General features: G+C 43.2%; 1 protein-coding gene across 1 annotated transcript in view; it reads left to right on the top strand.

The window, feature by feature from the left end:
* The first annotated feature begins 9,845 nt into the window (after positions 1-9,845).
* Positions 9,846-16,163, top strand: part of LOC142574957 (meso-2,3-butanediol dehydrogenase-like) — a 41,640-nt gene continuing 35,322 nt past the window's right edge. Inside the window, exon 1 of the mRNA XM_075683938.1 lies at positions 9,846-9,982. Within this exon, the coding sequence (XP_075540053.1) occupies positions 9,946-9,982 (37 nt within the window). The 5' untranslated portion in view covers positions 9,846-9,945. The remainder of the gene's footprint in view (positions 9,983-16,163) is intronic.

The following is a 16,163-nucleotide window of genomic DNA, read 5'->3' on the forward strand; positions in this document are numbered from 1 at the left end:
CCTGTATATAAGTATCTATGTGTATAGTTAGAAATGATGATTACTTATTAACTGTGCGTACTGTGCTTTTTTTGTCTATGTACCTTTGTTTGGGGCACGCACTCTCCAAAATTGTATTTGCTTTGTAACCTTGTTTAGTTTTGTTATTATATTTTCTGGATGTAAATTATAACTTCCCAATTGTTGCTGATCCTAAGGCATAGTGCTTACTAACTAATGTATGTACCCTCTCCTGCTTGGACCGATCCGGTCTGCGGTATTTTGTAAATAAATAAAATAAGTAAATAAATAAAATTGTGAAAGAGTTAGCGAGTTGTACACTTGATAGTTTCGTTTTCTGAATATTTTTGATGTCTGCCAAGTTTCAATAAAACATTCCCGAACTAAATAAAAAATTGGAGACCCACAGTCACTAGACTTTAAGTTTTCTTTTAAATATAACATACCTTGTCAAATTTGGTGCAGTGGTTGCCGAGAAAAACTAATTCTCCTTTTACGCCTATTTAGATAGGAGTACACAAGCTAAAACGTCCTCTTAAAGTTAAGGTCTGTTAAGATCGAAATGTTATGGCACTCGCAGCCTTTAAAGCGTATAAGATTGTTTGGTGCTTGCGAATCTGTTAATATCCGTGGCATGTTGCGTATGGCAGATGTCCCGTTGTTTTATTCCCAAGGCGTAAATACTACATGGCTATGTGTGCTATTTAAGCTTTGTAGTAAAGTGCTTACTGTGGCAATAGTATGCTAGTGCAAGAGCAATACCGCCAAGCGAAACATGGCTAAACGTATTTCGAAGCACGTTTCGAAATTTGTTTCTTTGTTTCTTTGTTTGCTATGAAACGAAATTATGACATGTGGCTCACGCTCACATGTGAAGGCGAATCTGATTGAGATATGACTTATACCTTTATATTTGGACACAGGCGTACATAACGTGAAGTTTTTCGGCGTAGTCGCTACATATTGTATCAATGACTGCGTCTTAACTTAGTCAAACGCGTACCATTATTATAAAAGAGCTTTCTCCTGCCGTGAAGGCTGCCCCCCCTCACTCCCCGCTCCCCGAAAACGGGTTTTCATTCAGTGGGAATCATATATGTAGCGTAAAAAAGTTCTTTATTATATAAAAACCAAAACAATAAAGGAAGCAATGGGTTTTAACGGCCTCAAATGAATAATGATAAACGGGCCGGTGTACCGTGTCATTCAATTTTGCGGATCTATAAAAAAGGAAAACATAAGCTCCAAAATGCACGCACATGGACAGCAGCCTTGGCTCTATACTTCACTCGTCTGTTATTCGGGCGTTTGCTCCATAATTAGCGTTTATCCACGCAGTGCCATGAGGCAACACTTCGCAGATGTTTCATTATTTAAATTCCAGCAATGTACCTGGCTTCACCATACATTAGGATCGAAAGTTGGGTCAGTTGGCACAGTAACATAATTATGTTACATGGCGAAAAGACGAAGTCGTAGATTAGATACAAGGAAGAAGATTGGTGAGCGCTTGTCCTGTGTATCTTGTCTACGTCTTTGTTCTTTGGCGCTGCAACAAAATTATGTTAATCATACAACCAGGCTCAGTAATTCGCTCAGACCGAACGAGGTGCGTACTGCTTCTGACTTTAAAAAATGGGGACCCCACCGACATGCGGAAAGAGCATGGTAGTTCCAGCTCTCACGGAACCTGTTATCGCTGTGAACAAATAAAATAAAATGATTCTTACATAACAAGCAATTACGTAGAGTAAATTGGCAGTGGCCTTAAATATAAGGCATGCTCTGCTTCCATTATCAGAGTGCGGCAGTCATGATAGTATAAATACTATCATATGACCAAGGTCAAATAAGCTTGATGATGCTTTGAGAAAGCAGAAAAAAACATACTATCCCCAATTCAACCCTAAGCGGCGGAGGCCCCTTTTATGATTGGCAAAGTTTTTATTTTATTTTATTTATGTCATACCGCAGACCTAGTTCAGGTCCAAGCAGAGTAGTAAACAAAACAATAATACAATGCATTATTCAATCAAGTAGGGTGGTAAGACACAAGAGTAGTACAATGAATCAATAAATTTATTAACTTTGATTATCAATGAAAGTTATTATATAAGTTGTACTTCTGCGTTAGTGATTAACGATATGTTTGTTTATCGTACAGGTGGAACTTATGTCTTCGTATTATTTATCTTCTGTTGCTTATTCGAGGTATGGAGATCTCGTACTATGATGCCATTGTTCTTTTGTCTCTTTTCTGGAGAGAAAAAAAAGTTGGAAGTGTCTGTGGACCGATGGTTGCCGCATAAAGGCGAGGGAAACGGATGTTAGCCGGGCTTGTGTCATTGGAAGCGCAAGGGACCTGTCTAAAATTTGTTAATTGGGTCTAACCATGTTTCACTTGGCTTGATAATGGTCTAGGTTGCATTTGAAAAAAAAAACCGTTAGTGTCCGTTAAAAATCCGGAATTGATGTTCTTCCATCAAAATGTTTGATCACTTCCAAATAATTGCTAATCGACACTTTCGGAGTACCGTTTACAGCAATAATGTGAACTGAAACTTGGTTGACGCCCACATCGCACATGTTTCAGCCTCCTTGCTATCAATCGTTTTTCCGAAGTCGTAAGGATAAGCGTGGGGGTGGTGTCGCGCTTTTGCTCAGGGACGATATTGTGGCTAAGCCCGTAGATGAATTCACTGATATAACTTCCGACTACGAGGTGTTAACAATGCAGACTCATCGCAATATGTTTTTCGTTGTGTACAGACCACCATCAGGTGACGCCACCCGATTTCTTGTGGTTCTTGTAAAACTTTTCAGTAATACATTAGAAGAGAACATCAATCTAATCTTAGGCGGTGACGTCACAATAAACATGCTTTCGTCTGCTCCGCTACAAAAGAATTTTCAATCTGTTACCACAACTGATTATTTTTCAAACACAATATCTACTGCAACGCGCGTGGCTAGTGAAGGTGCATCCCTACTAGATGTATTCATTTCAAACAATTTTGATTCATTAGAAGCCGAACTTGTGTATACTGATATAAGTGATCATCTGCGTATTATATTACTAGTAAATATAATTCACTTCATTGCTAATAAAACTAAAGAAACCGTCTTTATTCAGTCCATTACTTCATCAAATCTTGAAGCATTTCGCCAATCTATTACTCATGTGGCCTCGAACAGCGTTTACCGAGCAAGATATAGTGACACGACGTACAGTGGTTTTATGAGCACTTTCAAAACTGTTTACCATGAACACTTCCCCATGAAAAAAATGACACGGCCATCCAAAGCACGAGAACCTTGGCTAACACCTGCGCTTCTTGGTATAGTTAAACACAAACATGCCCTGAATGCTTGATTTGTGAAATCTAGAGATCCAGCCCTGCCCAGGGAGCTTAAGAAATATAGAAATAATCTCACGAATCAGCTTAGCACTGCTAAGGATGCTTATTTCGTGGGAATTTTTAGTGACCCAGCCAATAAAAAAAGTGAGGTAATCTGGCGCAACTTGAATGCTTTGTTAAAGCCTAATTCAATTTCAGCTATTCCAGATGTTTTTTGTCCTAACGGGCAGAAACTTTCCCGAAATGCTATATCAAACGCGTTTAATGAAATCTTCTCATTGAAACCTCAGTTAAATGACATTGATGGCCTCAAGACCTATAGTCAGTTCCTGCCTGTATGCGCGTTTAGTAACACTCTAATCCTTGCCCCAACTAGTACTTAGAAGTCTTTTCTTGCTTCAGCAATATAGATAACAGCCGGTCCCTGGATGCCGATGGTATGCCGATTCACCCCATAAAGTATGTGATTGATATTATATGCCATGTTCTTACCCATATTTATAACTTAATATTATCTACAGGTGTATTCCCTAAACAAAGGCAGACTTCACGTGTTGTTCCAGTCTTCAAGCATTGTGATAAGGGGGCACTAAACAACTATCGACCTATTTCGATAATTCCAGTGTTTTCGAAAGGTATTGAGAAATTATTGCATATCAGATTGCTATCATTTTTTAATCAACACAATCTGTTTCAAGGTTTTTAACACGGGTTTAGGTAGCATTGTTCTACCGACACAGCCCTCTTGAATCAAAAAGAAAGAATTACAGGTGCATTCAGTCGTAATCAAATGGCATTAGGCATATACGTCGATTTTTCCAAGGCATTTGGCTTCACTGATCTTACCATCATTCTTAGCAAATTAGAAACCTGTGGTGTGAATGGAACAGTGCATTCGCTTTTAGAATTTGATCTTTCAAACGGGACACAATTGGGGGATACAAACAATGAAACATATGCAAGGAAGCCGGTCGTTGTTGGTGTGCCACAGGGAGCATTCTAGGGCTCTCTTATTTTTCATTTACATAAATTACAATGTACACTACACAGACAACGCAACATTCGTCTTGTATACTGATGACACGACAGTTTTTATTACAGGGAATTCGGAAACTGAGATAGAAGTGATGGCTAACAAAACGCTGTCTCACCTAGATGCCAGGGCCTCGGTGATTTTTTAAAAAAATGAACCCGTGAAAAACACAAGTTATTTTTCACACGCCGAAAGCAAAAACGCTGACAAAGAAGTTGAATTTATTTCTGGGCTCTCAGCAGTTAGAGTTGCTGGATACTGTTAAAACCCTTGGAGTATATTTTTGTCCAGCACCTTGCATGAAATGTACATGTTTAAAACCTCCATTCCAAGATGTCACCTGCCATTGGCGTCCTTCCACATACGCGATATATTCTTCCTACCAAGGTGAAGATTATGGTCTACAATGCGTTAGTGTCCTCTCTGTTGTAGTACTGCAGCATACTGTGGTGTACTACTGGTGTAACAAATGTGCGCAAGCTGCATTTGCTGCAGAAAAGAGCTATACGACATATTGTTGCGCTACATTATGCGTCTTCCACAAGAATTTTTGTTACAAATTAAGAAATTCTTCCAGTGTTCTATTTATATGATTATAGGCTAATGTTGTGTTATAATGCTTTCCTTAAGTATGGCACCAATACCATAATTAATCTTGCTAAGTTAAAAGCAAACACAAGTGTTCTTCCAAGCAGGCACAATGGAATGGAAAAACTTTATTTCTCTATATCTCAGAGAGATTTGCGGTGGGCCGGTGTCTTCATGTTTTGAGTCCTGGCCGCTTCACAAGGTCGGCGCCCCTATTCCAGGGCACCGCTGAGTCTTGCTGCCTCGCAGGCGTGCTGCACAATTGCCCGTTGGGCTGCGAGCTCGCTGCTGGTGAGCAGACCCTCCCATTGTTCCACACTTGGGTTATTTACTTTATGGAATGCGAAATTACGCTTGTATTCCCACGTGATGTGGTATAACGTGGGGGTTGTTCCGCACCACGGACATGTATCCCTGTACTGGGTAGGGAACATATTGTGTAATGTGTGCAGGTTGAAGAACGTACCTGCTTGCAGTCTTCGCCAGCCTAATGCCCCATGTTGTGTGAGCGATGTGTGGGGTGGGAGGTATTTAAGTCTCCTTCCCCTGTAGTGGTTAAGTATTTCTGCATACGTCGGCTCCACAATTAAGGGGGCCTCTAGGGTTTCCGACTGCCCTGCTCGGTGCGTGAGTTCGCGAACTAGGTGGTCCACCCTTGAGTGGCCCTCTATCCCGGTGTGTCATCATCATCATCAGCCTGGTTACGCCCACTGCAGGGCAAAGGCCTCTCCCATACGTCTCCAACAACCCCGGTCATGTACTAATTGTGGCCATGCCGTCCCTGCAAACTTCTTAATCTCATCCGCCCACCTGACTTTCTGCCGCCCCCTGCTACGCTTCCCTTCCCTTGGGATCCAGTCCGTAACCCTTAATGACCATCGGTTATCTTTCCTCCTCATTACATGTCCTGCCCATGCCCATTTCTTTTTCTTGATTTCAACTAAGATGTCATTAACTCGCGTTTGTTCCCTCACCCAATCTGCTCTTTTCTTATCCCTTAACGTTACACCTATCATTCTTCTTTCCATAGCTCGTTGTGTCGTCCTCAATTTGAGTAGAACCCTTTTCGTAAGCCTCCAGGTTTCTGCCCCGTAGGTGAGTACTGGTAAGACACAGCTATTATATACTTTTCTCCTGAGGGATAACGGCAACCTGCTGTTCATGATTTGGGAATGCCTGCCAAACGCACTCCAGCCCATTCTTATTCTTCTGATTATTTCCGTCTCATGATCCGGATCCGCCGTCACTACCTCCCCTAAGTAGATGTATTCCCTTACGACTTCCAGTGCCTCGCTGCCTATTGTAAATTGCTGTTCTCTCCCGAGACTGTTAAGGATTACTTTAGTTTTCTGCATATTAATTTTTAGACCCACTCTTCTGCTTTGCCTCTCCAGGTCAGTGAGCATGCATTGCAATTGGTCCCCTGAGTTACTAAGCAAGGCAATATCATCAGCGAATCGCAAGTTACTAAGGTATTCTCCATTAACTTTTATCCCCAATTCTTCCCAATCCAGGTCTCTGAATACCTCCTGTAAACACGCTGTGAATAGCATTGGAGATATCGTATCTCCCTGCCTGACGCCTTTCTTTATTGGGATTTTGTTGCTTGCTTTATGGAGGACTACGGTGGCTGTGGAGCCGCTATAGATATATTCCAGTATTTTTACATATGGCTCATCTACACCCTGATTCCGTAATGCCTCCATGACTGCTGAGGTTTCGACTGAATCAAACGCTTTCTCGTAATCGATGAAAGCTATGTACAACGGTTGCTTATATTCTGCACATTTCTCTATCACTTGATTGATAGTGTGAATATGGTCTATTGTTGAGTAGCCTTTACGGAATCCTGCCTGGTCCTTCGGTTGACAGAAGTCTAAGGTGTTGCTGATTCTATTTGCAATTACCTTAGTAAATACTTTGTAGGCAACGGACAGTAAGCTGATCGGTCTATAATTTTTCAAGTCTTTGGCGTCCCCTTTCTTATGGATTAGGATTATGTTAGCGTTCTTCCAAGATTCCGGTACGCTCGAGGTCATGAGGCATTGCGTATACAGGGTGGCCAGTTTCTCTAGAACAATCTGTCCACCATCCTTCAACAAATCTGCTGTTACCTGATCCTCCCCAGCTGCCTTCCCCCTTTGCATATCTCCTAAGGCTTTCTTTACTTCTTCCGGCGTTACCTTCCGGATATCGAATTCCTGTAGACTATTTTCTCTTCCATTATCGTCGGGCGTGCCACTGGTACTGTATAAATCTCTATAGAACTCCTCAGCCACTTGAACTATCCCATCCATATTAGTAATGATATTGCCGGCTTTGTCTCTTAACGCATACATCTGATTCTTGCCAATTCCTAGTTTCTTCTTCACTGTTTTTAGGCTTCCTCCGCTCCTGAGAGCATGTTCAATTCTATCCATATTATACTTCCTTATGTCAGCTGTCTTACGCTTGTTGATTAACTTCGAAAGTTCGGCCAGTTCTATTCTAGCTGTAGGGTTAGATGCTTTCATACATTGGCGTTTCTTGATCAGATCTTTCGTCTCCTGCGATAGTTTGCTGGTATCCTGCCTAACGGAGTTACCACAGACTTCCATTGCACACTCCTTAATGATGCCCACAAGATCGTCGTTCATTGCTTCAACACTAAGGTCCTCTTTCTGAGTTAAAGCTGAATACCTGTACTGTAGCTTGATCTGGAATTCCTCTATTTTCCCTCTTACCGCTAACTCATTGATCGGCTTCTTATGTACCAGTTTCTTCCGTTCCCTCCTCAGGTCTAGGCTAATTCGAGTTCTTACCATCCTGTGGTCACTGCAGCGCACCTTGCCGAGCACGTCCACATCTTTTATGATGCCAGGGTTAGCGCAGAGTATGAGGTCTATTTCATTTCTAGTCTCGCCGTTCGGGCTCCTCCACGTCCACTTTCGGCTATCCCGCTTGCGGAAGAAGGTATTCATTATCCTCATATTATTCTGTTCCGCAAACTCTACTAATAACTCTCCCCTGCTATTCCTAGTGCCTATGCCGTATTCCCCCACTGCCTTGTCTCCAGCCTGCTTCTTGCCTACCTTGGCATTAAAGTCGCCCATTAGTATAGTGTATTTGGTTTTCACTCTCCCCACCGCCGATTCCACGTCTTCATAGAAGCTTTCGACTTCCTGGTCATCATGAACCTCCTATGAACACAACAATCAAATCCCGGTGTGTGCCGGTATCCAGAAGATCCTATGTTTTATCTTTTTGTTAGGAGGCTCTGTTTTGAGGAGGATTCTCAGTGCTTCCTTACTAACTCTGCCTTGTGTGTAGTTCCTGCATGTTGCTTTGGAGTCCGTTAGAATTATGAGAGATTTGTTCCTGCGGTAACCTTCAGCCGCCGCTAGAACTACGGCGACTTCCTCCCCCTCCGTTACCGTGCACTTTCTCAGGGTGGCGCAGCTAATTGGTTCTCCCGTGTGGTTTACCACTGTTGCCGAGACTCTAAACATTCTAGTGTTGTGGTCCAATGGGTATACGGCCGCGTCTGTGTATACTGTGTTTTCTAGTGCGGCTAGGTTTCGTTCCACGATATGTGCTCGTGCCTGCCTTCTGGCGGCGTGGAGATTCGGGTCCTTGTTTCTCGGTAGGGGGCTAACCTCCGGTGTCTGGCGAACGCTGTCTGGGATGCTAGCAGCCCGATCCTCTATTCCGTCTGTGTTATGCCCTACTCTGTTTAGGAGCTTGCGGCCGGTGGCAGTCTGCTGGAGTCTGGCGATCTGTGCAACGAGCTGCGCTTCCGCGAGTTCTTCGAAGGTATTGCTTAGGCCCATCTGTAACAGTTTATCGTTGGGCGTGTTTCTAGGCAGATGTAGCGCCGTCTTATAAGCTTTGCAAAGAAATGTGGACTGTGCCCTCCCCTAGAACTACTTATGATGAACAATCTTTGTCCTACAAGCTACCTTCGCTTCTAACTTTATGAAACCAGGAAGGTCTTGATCCTGCGTGTAATCAAAGTTGCCTTCTTAAACGCTGCGCCCAGTCTATTTATTTTCAGGAATAGTACATCCTCTCGATTTTTCTTTGTGCCTCTTCTTGTCGGTCGCCGCTTTTCATGTTCATGCAATTTCAAGCCTACGCAAATGGCTTCTATTCTTTCGTGTCTTGTTACAATATATTGTGTTACTCGATGTTATGTAATATTTGTCGATTTATTTGAACTCTTTGTGCAAGACTGACCGTCACCCTGCTGTTTTACCAACTGTAACGGGGTCTGGACCTCGTCACGCTGCTCAAGATTTTAGTCCCGTACTCCTGCTACCCAAAGGAAAAAAAATTGATTGATTTATGCCTCATAAACGTTATCACTGCGGTAAGTGCATTTTTTAAAACAACATTTATAAAGTAGCTGTTGACGGCCTTGGATTCTAGCAACGGATGAGGATGAGGTGTCCGAGGACTATGATAATCATTAGAAATCACATAATGACGTGGCACCTGAACACTCGGTCCACCATTTGTTTTATAATTCGGGAGTTTTATGCGCAAAAAACCATGACATCATTATCAGCGACGGCGTAGTCGGGTATACAGGAATAATTGTGACCTCTCGGGGTTGTTTAACGTAAATCTAGGTACATGATCCTTTTCGAAAATAGCGTCTCCATACCCGTCAATTTCTACGTAACGAATACACACCATTGAAAAGGTCATGAGCTAGGAAATGATGCGAGCCCTTCTCTAGACGTCTGTGTTCACCGCTAAACGGATGGTGTCGGCCACTATTGCTCAAACAGAATGGAAGATGTTGCGCAACGACGGGGATTTCCGTGTACGCGATGCAGCAGGAAAGGAGGACGCTGCCGGGTCCAGGGCGGCCCGCAATTTGTGGCTGTTGCGGGCTTCAGTTTACGCCACAAGGTCGTGCTGTCCGCTTCACTTCGTTCTCGCAGCCACCGTACCGAGCGACTCCCTGAAGTCGAACTCACAATGCCTGACCTGAAAGGAAAAGTTGCCATAATAACTGGTAAGGTCTTGGCCCTTGCGGGCTTTGCCAATCTCGCATTATTCTACGCGACGTTCTGCCCCCTTTTAAAGGTTTTCACGCGGAAGCGGATGCTGCGCTTTACGTTGGAAAAAAAAAATTACTCTGGAATTTTGCGTGCCAGAACCTCGACCTTTTGATGAGGCAGATTGTACCGGGTTCCTCCGGGTGTTATTTTGTTTAATTCCCAGGGTTCCTTAACGTGCACATAAATTACTTCAATACGCGTTATTGCTTTCAATGTATCTATCACAATGGGGCCGCTGCGGCCGGTACAGAACCCACGATTTCTAACTCAGCAGCGCTATGCTGCCATGGGTAATAACGTTAAAAAGTCCCTCATGCTGCGAGACAGTTTTGTTTTCTGAAAATTGTCATACGCGAAAAAGTCGAGCAAGCGTAGCGCCATCGCGTGGCTTGTATATGTCCTAAGGTTTTGTTTATTTTGTAGCTACAATTTTAACTTTGAGTAGAAAACAAAAGGTAGTCTATGTTGCACACAACTCCATGCATTGGCTTCAACTTCAATAGCGAATAGCGAGATTTAGCTCTGGTATATAGAGTACAATTTCTGATTCAATACTACGAAGTGGATGACTCTCAGGAAGACCGTTACAGCGTATTTTCTGTGAGTTGTCGTGTGTCGCAGACAACTTTTGTTTCTGTCCAAGATAAGATTGTGCTTGATTTTAAACGTGCATAGCGTAAGAAGCATACTGCCAAATTAATCTATAGTGGAATATTCAATTCGTTTTAAAAAGCTTACTACGCACGTCGCAGCCCGCAGTCACTACGAGCCCAATAGGCGCGAAGTTAAGACATTGGCACTTTCATTTTTTTTATGCGAACAAGCTTGTTGCTACATACTTCTGATTCGTCTGTACATTTTGCGCTCGAGGTGTACACATGTCCCCATAAATTGCAAAAAATGTTTTTTTTTTCTATAGTTACCGGCAGGCTTCATTTCATACATTTAGTTTGTACAACTAGTTAGTTGAGGGATAAACTCAGCGAATTCGCGCAAGCCTGAATTGGGAATAACACAGCCATAAACATAACTAACTATGTACTGCAAAATATATTGGCGTTCTCAGTAACATGTCGCAAAACAAGTTCTCTTGCTCGTTTCCGGAGAAAGCAATTGTTGTAACGCCATTGGATAAGTATTTGTCAGGGGAAACATCAATGAGATGGAAGTATCAAGATGTTGGTTTGCCGATGATGAGTTCATTGCATATTGGCATGTATTTCGTAGTTCGCACACAATTGACCAAGTGAATTATTACAGTAGTATAAAAAAAGGAAATTTGGTACTTATGTGCGGATGCTTTTAAAATATTTATAGCTTGACGGCTTTTTGGAAAAATGCTTTTCAGCAAACGTAATAAGCATGGTCTTCCATAGGTGAGCTTTCCATTTTTGTGTAGAAAATAAGTAAAAGAAGTGGAGTGTTCCGAGCTGTTGTGCAGACCAAGTGAATGGCGATTGACTATTTTCTTCACATACGCTCTGTGAACATTGCGGCGGATCGCTTCGAGTCCAATTAAAGTTCCTTGTGCCTACGGTATCAAGGTTAACCATAACCTTCGTCTCGTTAATGAAATTGCATGATATTCGCCCATAAAGCGAACTTATAATAATCCCGTGTGGCTCACCCCATACTTCCTTGGATGCCAATAGTTCCTTGAACGCCGCCTTCTTGAAAATTTCATAAGGGACTCACTCTCAGCAGAGTGCATTGGATTCTTTCAAGCGAGCGGCTACACCTGAACGTCATTCTTTGCTCATGTGCCGCGCATCAGCAATATGCGCCTGTATACTATTATAATCCGCAGGAGCGCATTACGTGTGAAGTTAGTGGCCGCGTCTAAAACTAATAGGCGTGGGGCCCTCATAGCTCCTTTGACTCTGGATTCGTTCCGCACCCACAACTTCCTCGTAGCAGGCGTTCTTAAAGAGGGGTCGACCTGGATGTCGCTACAAATGTAGCTTCTGTTTTTTCCTCAAGGCCGCGTTCCGCCAGCCGCCAGAAGCGTGTTGGCCGTGAGCCAAGCAGGAAAAGCGTCGTCTTTGTTCGGTCGTGCTTCGACGCACGCAATAATTCTATGTCGTTCGCTAATCACTAACGGGCACGCACGGCCGCGGTTGCTGCTCACGCAATGGCATATCGCAATGCCGCACAAGTCGCCTGGCAGACTGCTTGCACCGAGTTGCTGCAGCCAAAAAGATGTCCACGTGCCGCCTAAAGAAACCAGCCGAATCCTATGGAATACATGAAATAGAACTGAACCGTGGCAAAGGAAGGCACTCGGGAAGGCCACTATGTCGCGGATCTAGCACTATGGCATTTTAGGCGGACTTCACCCACTTTGTACATATCCGCCTGACGAAAAATGGCCTTTCCCGAAGGCAGCGTAGCCTAGCACAGCGTCTAAAAGCGCAAACTGCATCAAGGGAAGAATACCAGAAGCTGGCACGTGACAAGAACGCCAGACTTTTCAAATACGGACTTGGGCCCGAGGGAAGCATGGGTCCAACTGTGGCCTAATGGTTAGAGCCCTGAGCTGTCGTGATGGTAGACAGATATTAGATCCTACCTTCAGGAAAGCATTCCTTCAGGGCATTATAGCTGGACGACAACCCTCTGGAGGTATCTAAGAAAAAAGTCCAAGTGTGTTGGGCATTTGCGAACGCGTCCCCAGTCCGCTCGAAATCGCAAGTTCATGTGAGAAACGAGACATGATGTAGTAAACAAAACTGACGCTTGGGCGAGTTAGTTTAGCTTGTGCTTCGGTAAACAGCGCAACACGGACAACTGCTAAAGCATAGACGGGGCAGGCGCCGAAATTTTTGTAGTTCTAATGGACAATCGCTATGAAATTAGTAAGGACGACAAGTTCCTTGAAAATGATTGTCAACTCATCCTATTATGTGAACACACGCGTCCAGGGAAGGTGCCGCTCATTAATTGATAAAGCTACATCCACGAAGTATCCGCTGTTAAGGCAGTCCCGGCTAGCTGGGATGACTTGACGATTCTATTAAGACGATATTACTCTTCGCACTTCCTCAATGGTCTTAGCGGCGCTCCACACTCTTCGTCCCGAATATTGGCCGTCCGTGAATAGTGAGTGATGAAGCAGAATTATAATTATGTAAAAGGAACCCAGACGCCCAGCTGTCCTGCTGATTCACGCTTCGTGAAGCACAAACAGGTGTTGTTCCAGCTTGGGCAGCCGTGAGCCTCTTGACTAAGACTAACGTGGTGGTGGTAACAACTTTATTTCGTCAACAGAAAGGCTAAAACCGCCCACATTGCTCCTCACACGACCTCTCCTTCTCCTGGTCTCCTCGCTGCTCGCGCTTTTCCTCGTTGCTCGCCTTTGAAGTTTGTTTCGAGGCGCGCTAGTCCCCGCTGAACTCACGTGTACCGCGTTGGCGTAATTTCTACTAATGCTGCATTTTCCGCTCTTAGAGATCCGTTGTGTACTCGGCGTTTATTGCGTGAAAAAAACGTATCCCAGATTGGGGCAGCGATAGAACAGACCAAAGAGGGCAAGTAATCGAAGATTTTATTTTATTTAAGAGCAATATGGCTTTTAAACTCGGTTTCACCAACATATTTTTCATCAAGCTCACACGAATTTAGCTTTCTAGATCTAGCCTTCTGCTCAGCCTCTGTCTTTACCGATTTTAAGAGGGACACTTCATATGGAAGTGATCGTTTGGCGGCATTTATCAAGCTATCATCCACATTACCTACCATAAACTATAAGCCACGTCGCTGGAAAACACATCTTGCTGACTAGCCGCTTTTTATGAAACATGCAAAACTCGAAGAAGTCTTTTTAAATGAAGTCACCGTAAATGAAATTAATGAGAAGTTCACGGCGGTTTTAATTTCAGCGGCAGAAAAGGCAATACCTCAAACATCCAGCCTTGTGCACAAAAAATTTTGCCCTGGTGGACTCCTGAGTGCACAGAAACAAAATAGCTTCAAAATAGGGCCTAGGGTACGTTACAAAGACACCCCACCTATACCAACCTTTTATGCTTTAAACAGGCCAAAGCCAAGGCACAATTTATCAGAAGGCAGGTGGAAAAATCATCGTGGAAAAAATACGTATCTTCCATAAACAGTTCAGTCACATCTAAACGCATGTGGGAACAGGTTAGAAAGTTTCGGGGAGATTACTCATCTCACACAAAACCGTTATTTACAAGTCCAGGCACACAAACAACATACAAGAACAGGCAGATATTCTTGGTGATCATTTCTGGGATGTATCCAGTTCAGGGAATTATACAAAGCAATTTTTGCAGTACAAACAGTCTGCTGAAAAACAGAAGTTGCCCACTACTGGCGCGTCAAATGAACCTTACAATTACCCTCTCACACAACAAGAAATAAATATAGTTCTTTCTGCAGGGAAAAACACAGCGCGAGGTCACGACCGTTATCAATACGCTATGCTAGCTCATCTATCTCAGGCATCTGTTCATGTTCTCCTTAAAATTTTCAACATACTCTAGGAATCTGGTATAATCTCGGAAGAGTAGAAAAATGCAATAGCAGTTCCATTTCTAAAAGCCGGTAAATTCCCAACATCCGCAAGCAGCTACAGACCCATTGCTCTCACAAGCTGTTTGGCAAAATCATATGAAAGCATTTTCAATATAAGACTCTCATTTATTTTAGAATCAAGAAACCTCATAGACCCCCACCAGTGTGCATATAAAAAGTGTTGTTAAACTACTGACCATCTTGTCCGTCTAGAACATGAAATTCGCTGTGCATTTTTACACAAACAACACTGTCTTGCAGTTTCCTTCGATTTAGAAAAAGCCTATGTTACCACATGGAGATATGGAATTTTAAGAGACCTGGCTGACCTCGGCATCCGTGGTAAAATGCTGAATTGCCTAACTGATTTTGTGTCTAATAGAACATTTCAGGTACATCTAGGTACAGTTCATTTTAATACATTTACACAGGAAAATGGCGTTCCGCAAAGCGGTGTTCTCAGCACGGCGCTGTTTATAGTAAAGATGAATTCAGTTAATAAGATTATACCGTCGTCTCTTATGCACTCTGTTTACGTAGACATCTCCAAGTGGGTTGCCGCGCCTCAAATTTACCAACCTGCGAAAGGCTGCTTCAAATGACAATAAATAAACACACACAATGGGCTAACAAAAATGGTTTCCCTTTCTCCACACAAAAAACAGTTACTCTTTTGTTCTCTCAGAAAGGAGGGCTACACAGCGATCCAGTCCTAAAATTGAATGACACCGTACTGCCGGTGAAACAAGACCATACGTTTTTAGGAGTAACCTTTGACACCAAACTTAACTGCCTAACTCAAATAAAAGCACTAAAGATTAAAGAAAATAAAGCTCTAAATATCCTTAAAGTTGTGTCTCATAAGCACTGGGGTTCCGACCGAACGTGTCTTTTACGTGATTACCGGTCGCTTGTGCGTACCCTTTTAGACTACGGCTCCGTGGTTTACGGCTCAGCCAGACACTCCTACATCCAACGACTTGATCCAGTAGATAACCTTCGACTGCGACTGGCAAGTGGTGCCTACAGAACTTCACCTATTCAAAGTTTATATGTCGAGTGTAATGAACCCTCCTTACAGCAGCGCAGAGCATTACTCACGTTTTCCTACGTACTCAGAATTCAGTCATCACCGCAACACATGCTACAACATCCTCACACAATGCAACTCACCCTTACACTACACAAATAAACCGAACATGATTAGGCCACTTGTGCTGCGGTATGAGCAATACTGTCGGGACTATGAAGTTCCCCACGAAGTCCTCCAGGTTGCCAAGAAACCATAACGGTTGGCCCCGTGGTACGCTTTCACACAGTTGTGCGACTGGCCAGTGACACATTTAAAGAAGAAAGACACCCTGCACGAACACATTATACAAGAATTCCGTGCACTTCAGCACGAATATCAAAATAACATGCAGTATTACACGAATGGCTCTAAAACAAAAGATCACGTGGGTGTGGGGGCCGTAACGGAAAATTGGGAAACAAGTATTCGATTGCCACAAAACGCCTCTGTTTTCACGGCCGCAGTTTACACTATATCGGTTGTTGTTAAAAAGATTATCACGGATAAACACAAAAATTCACTCATAT

Source organism: Dermacentor variabilis, chromosome 3 (assembly GCF_050947875.1).
Source record: "Dermacentor variabilis isolate Ectoservices chromosome 3, ASM5094787v1, whole genome shotgun sequence".
NCBI lineage: Eukaryota > Metazoa > Arthropoda > Arachnida > Ixodida > Ixodidae > Dermacentor > Dermacentor variabilis.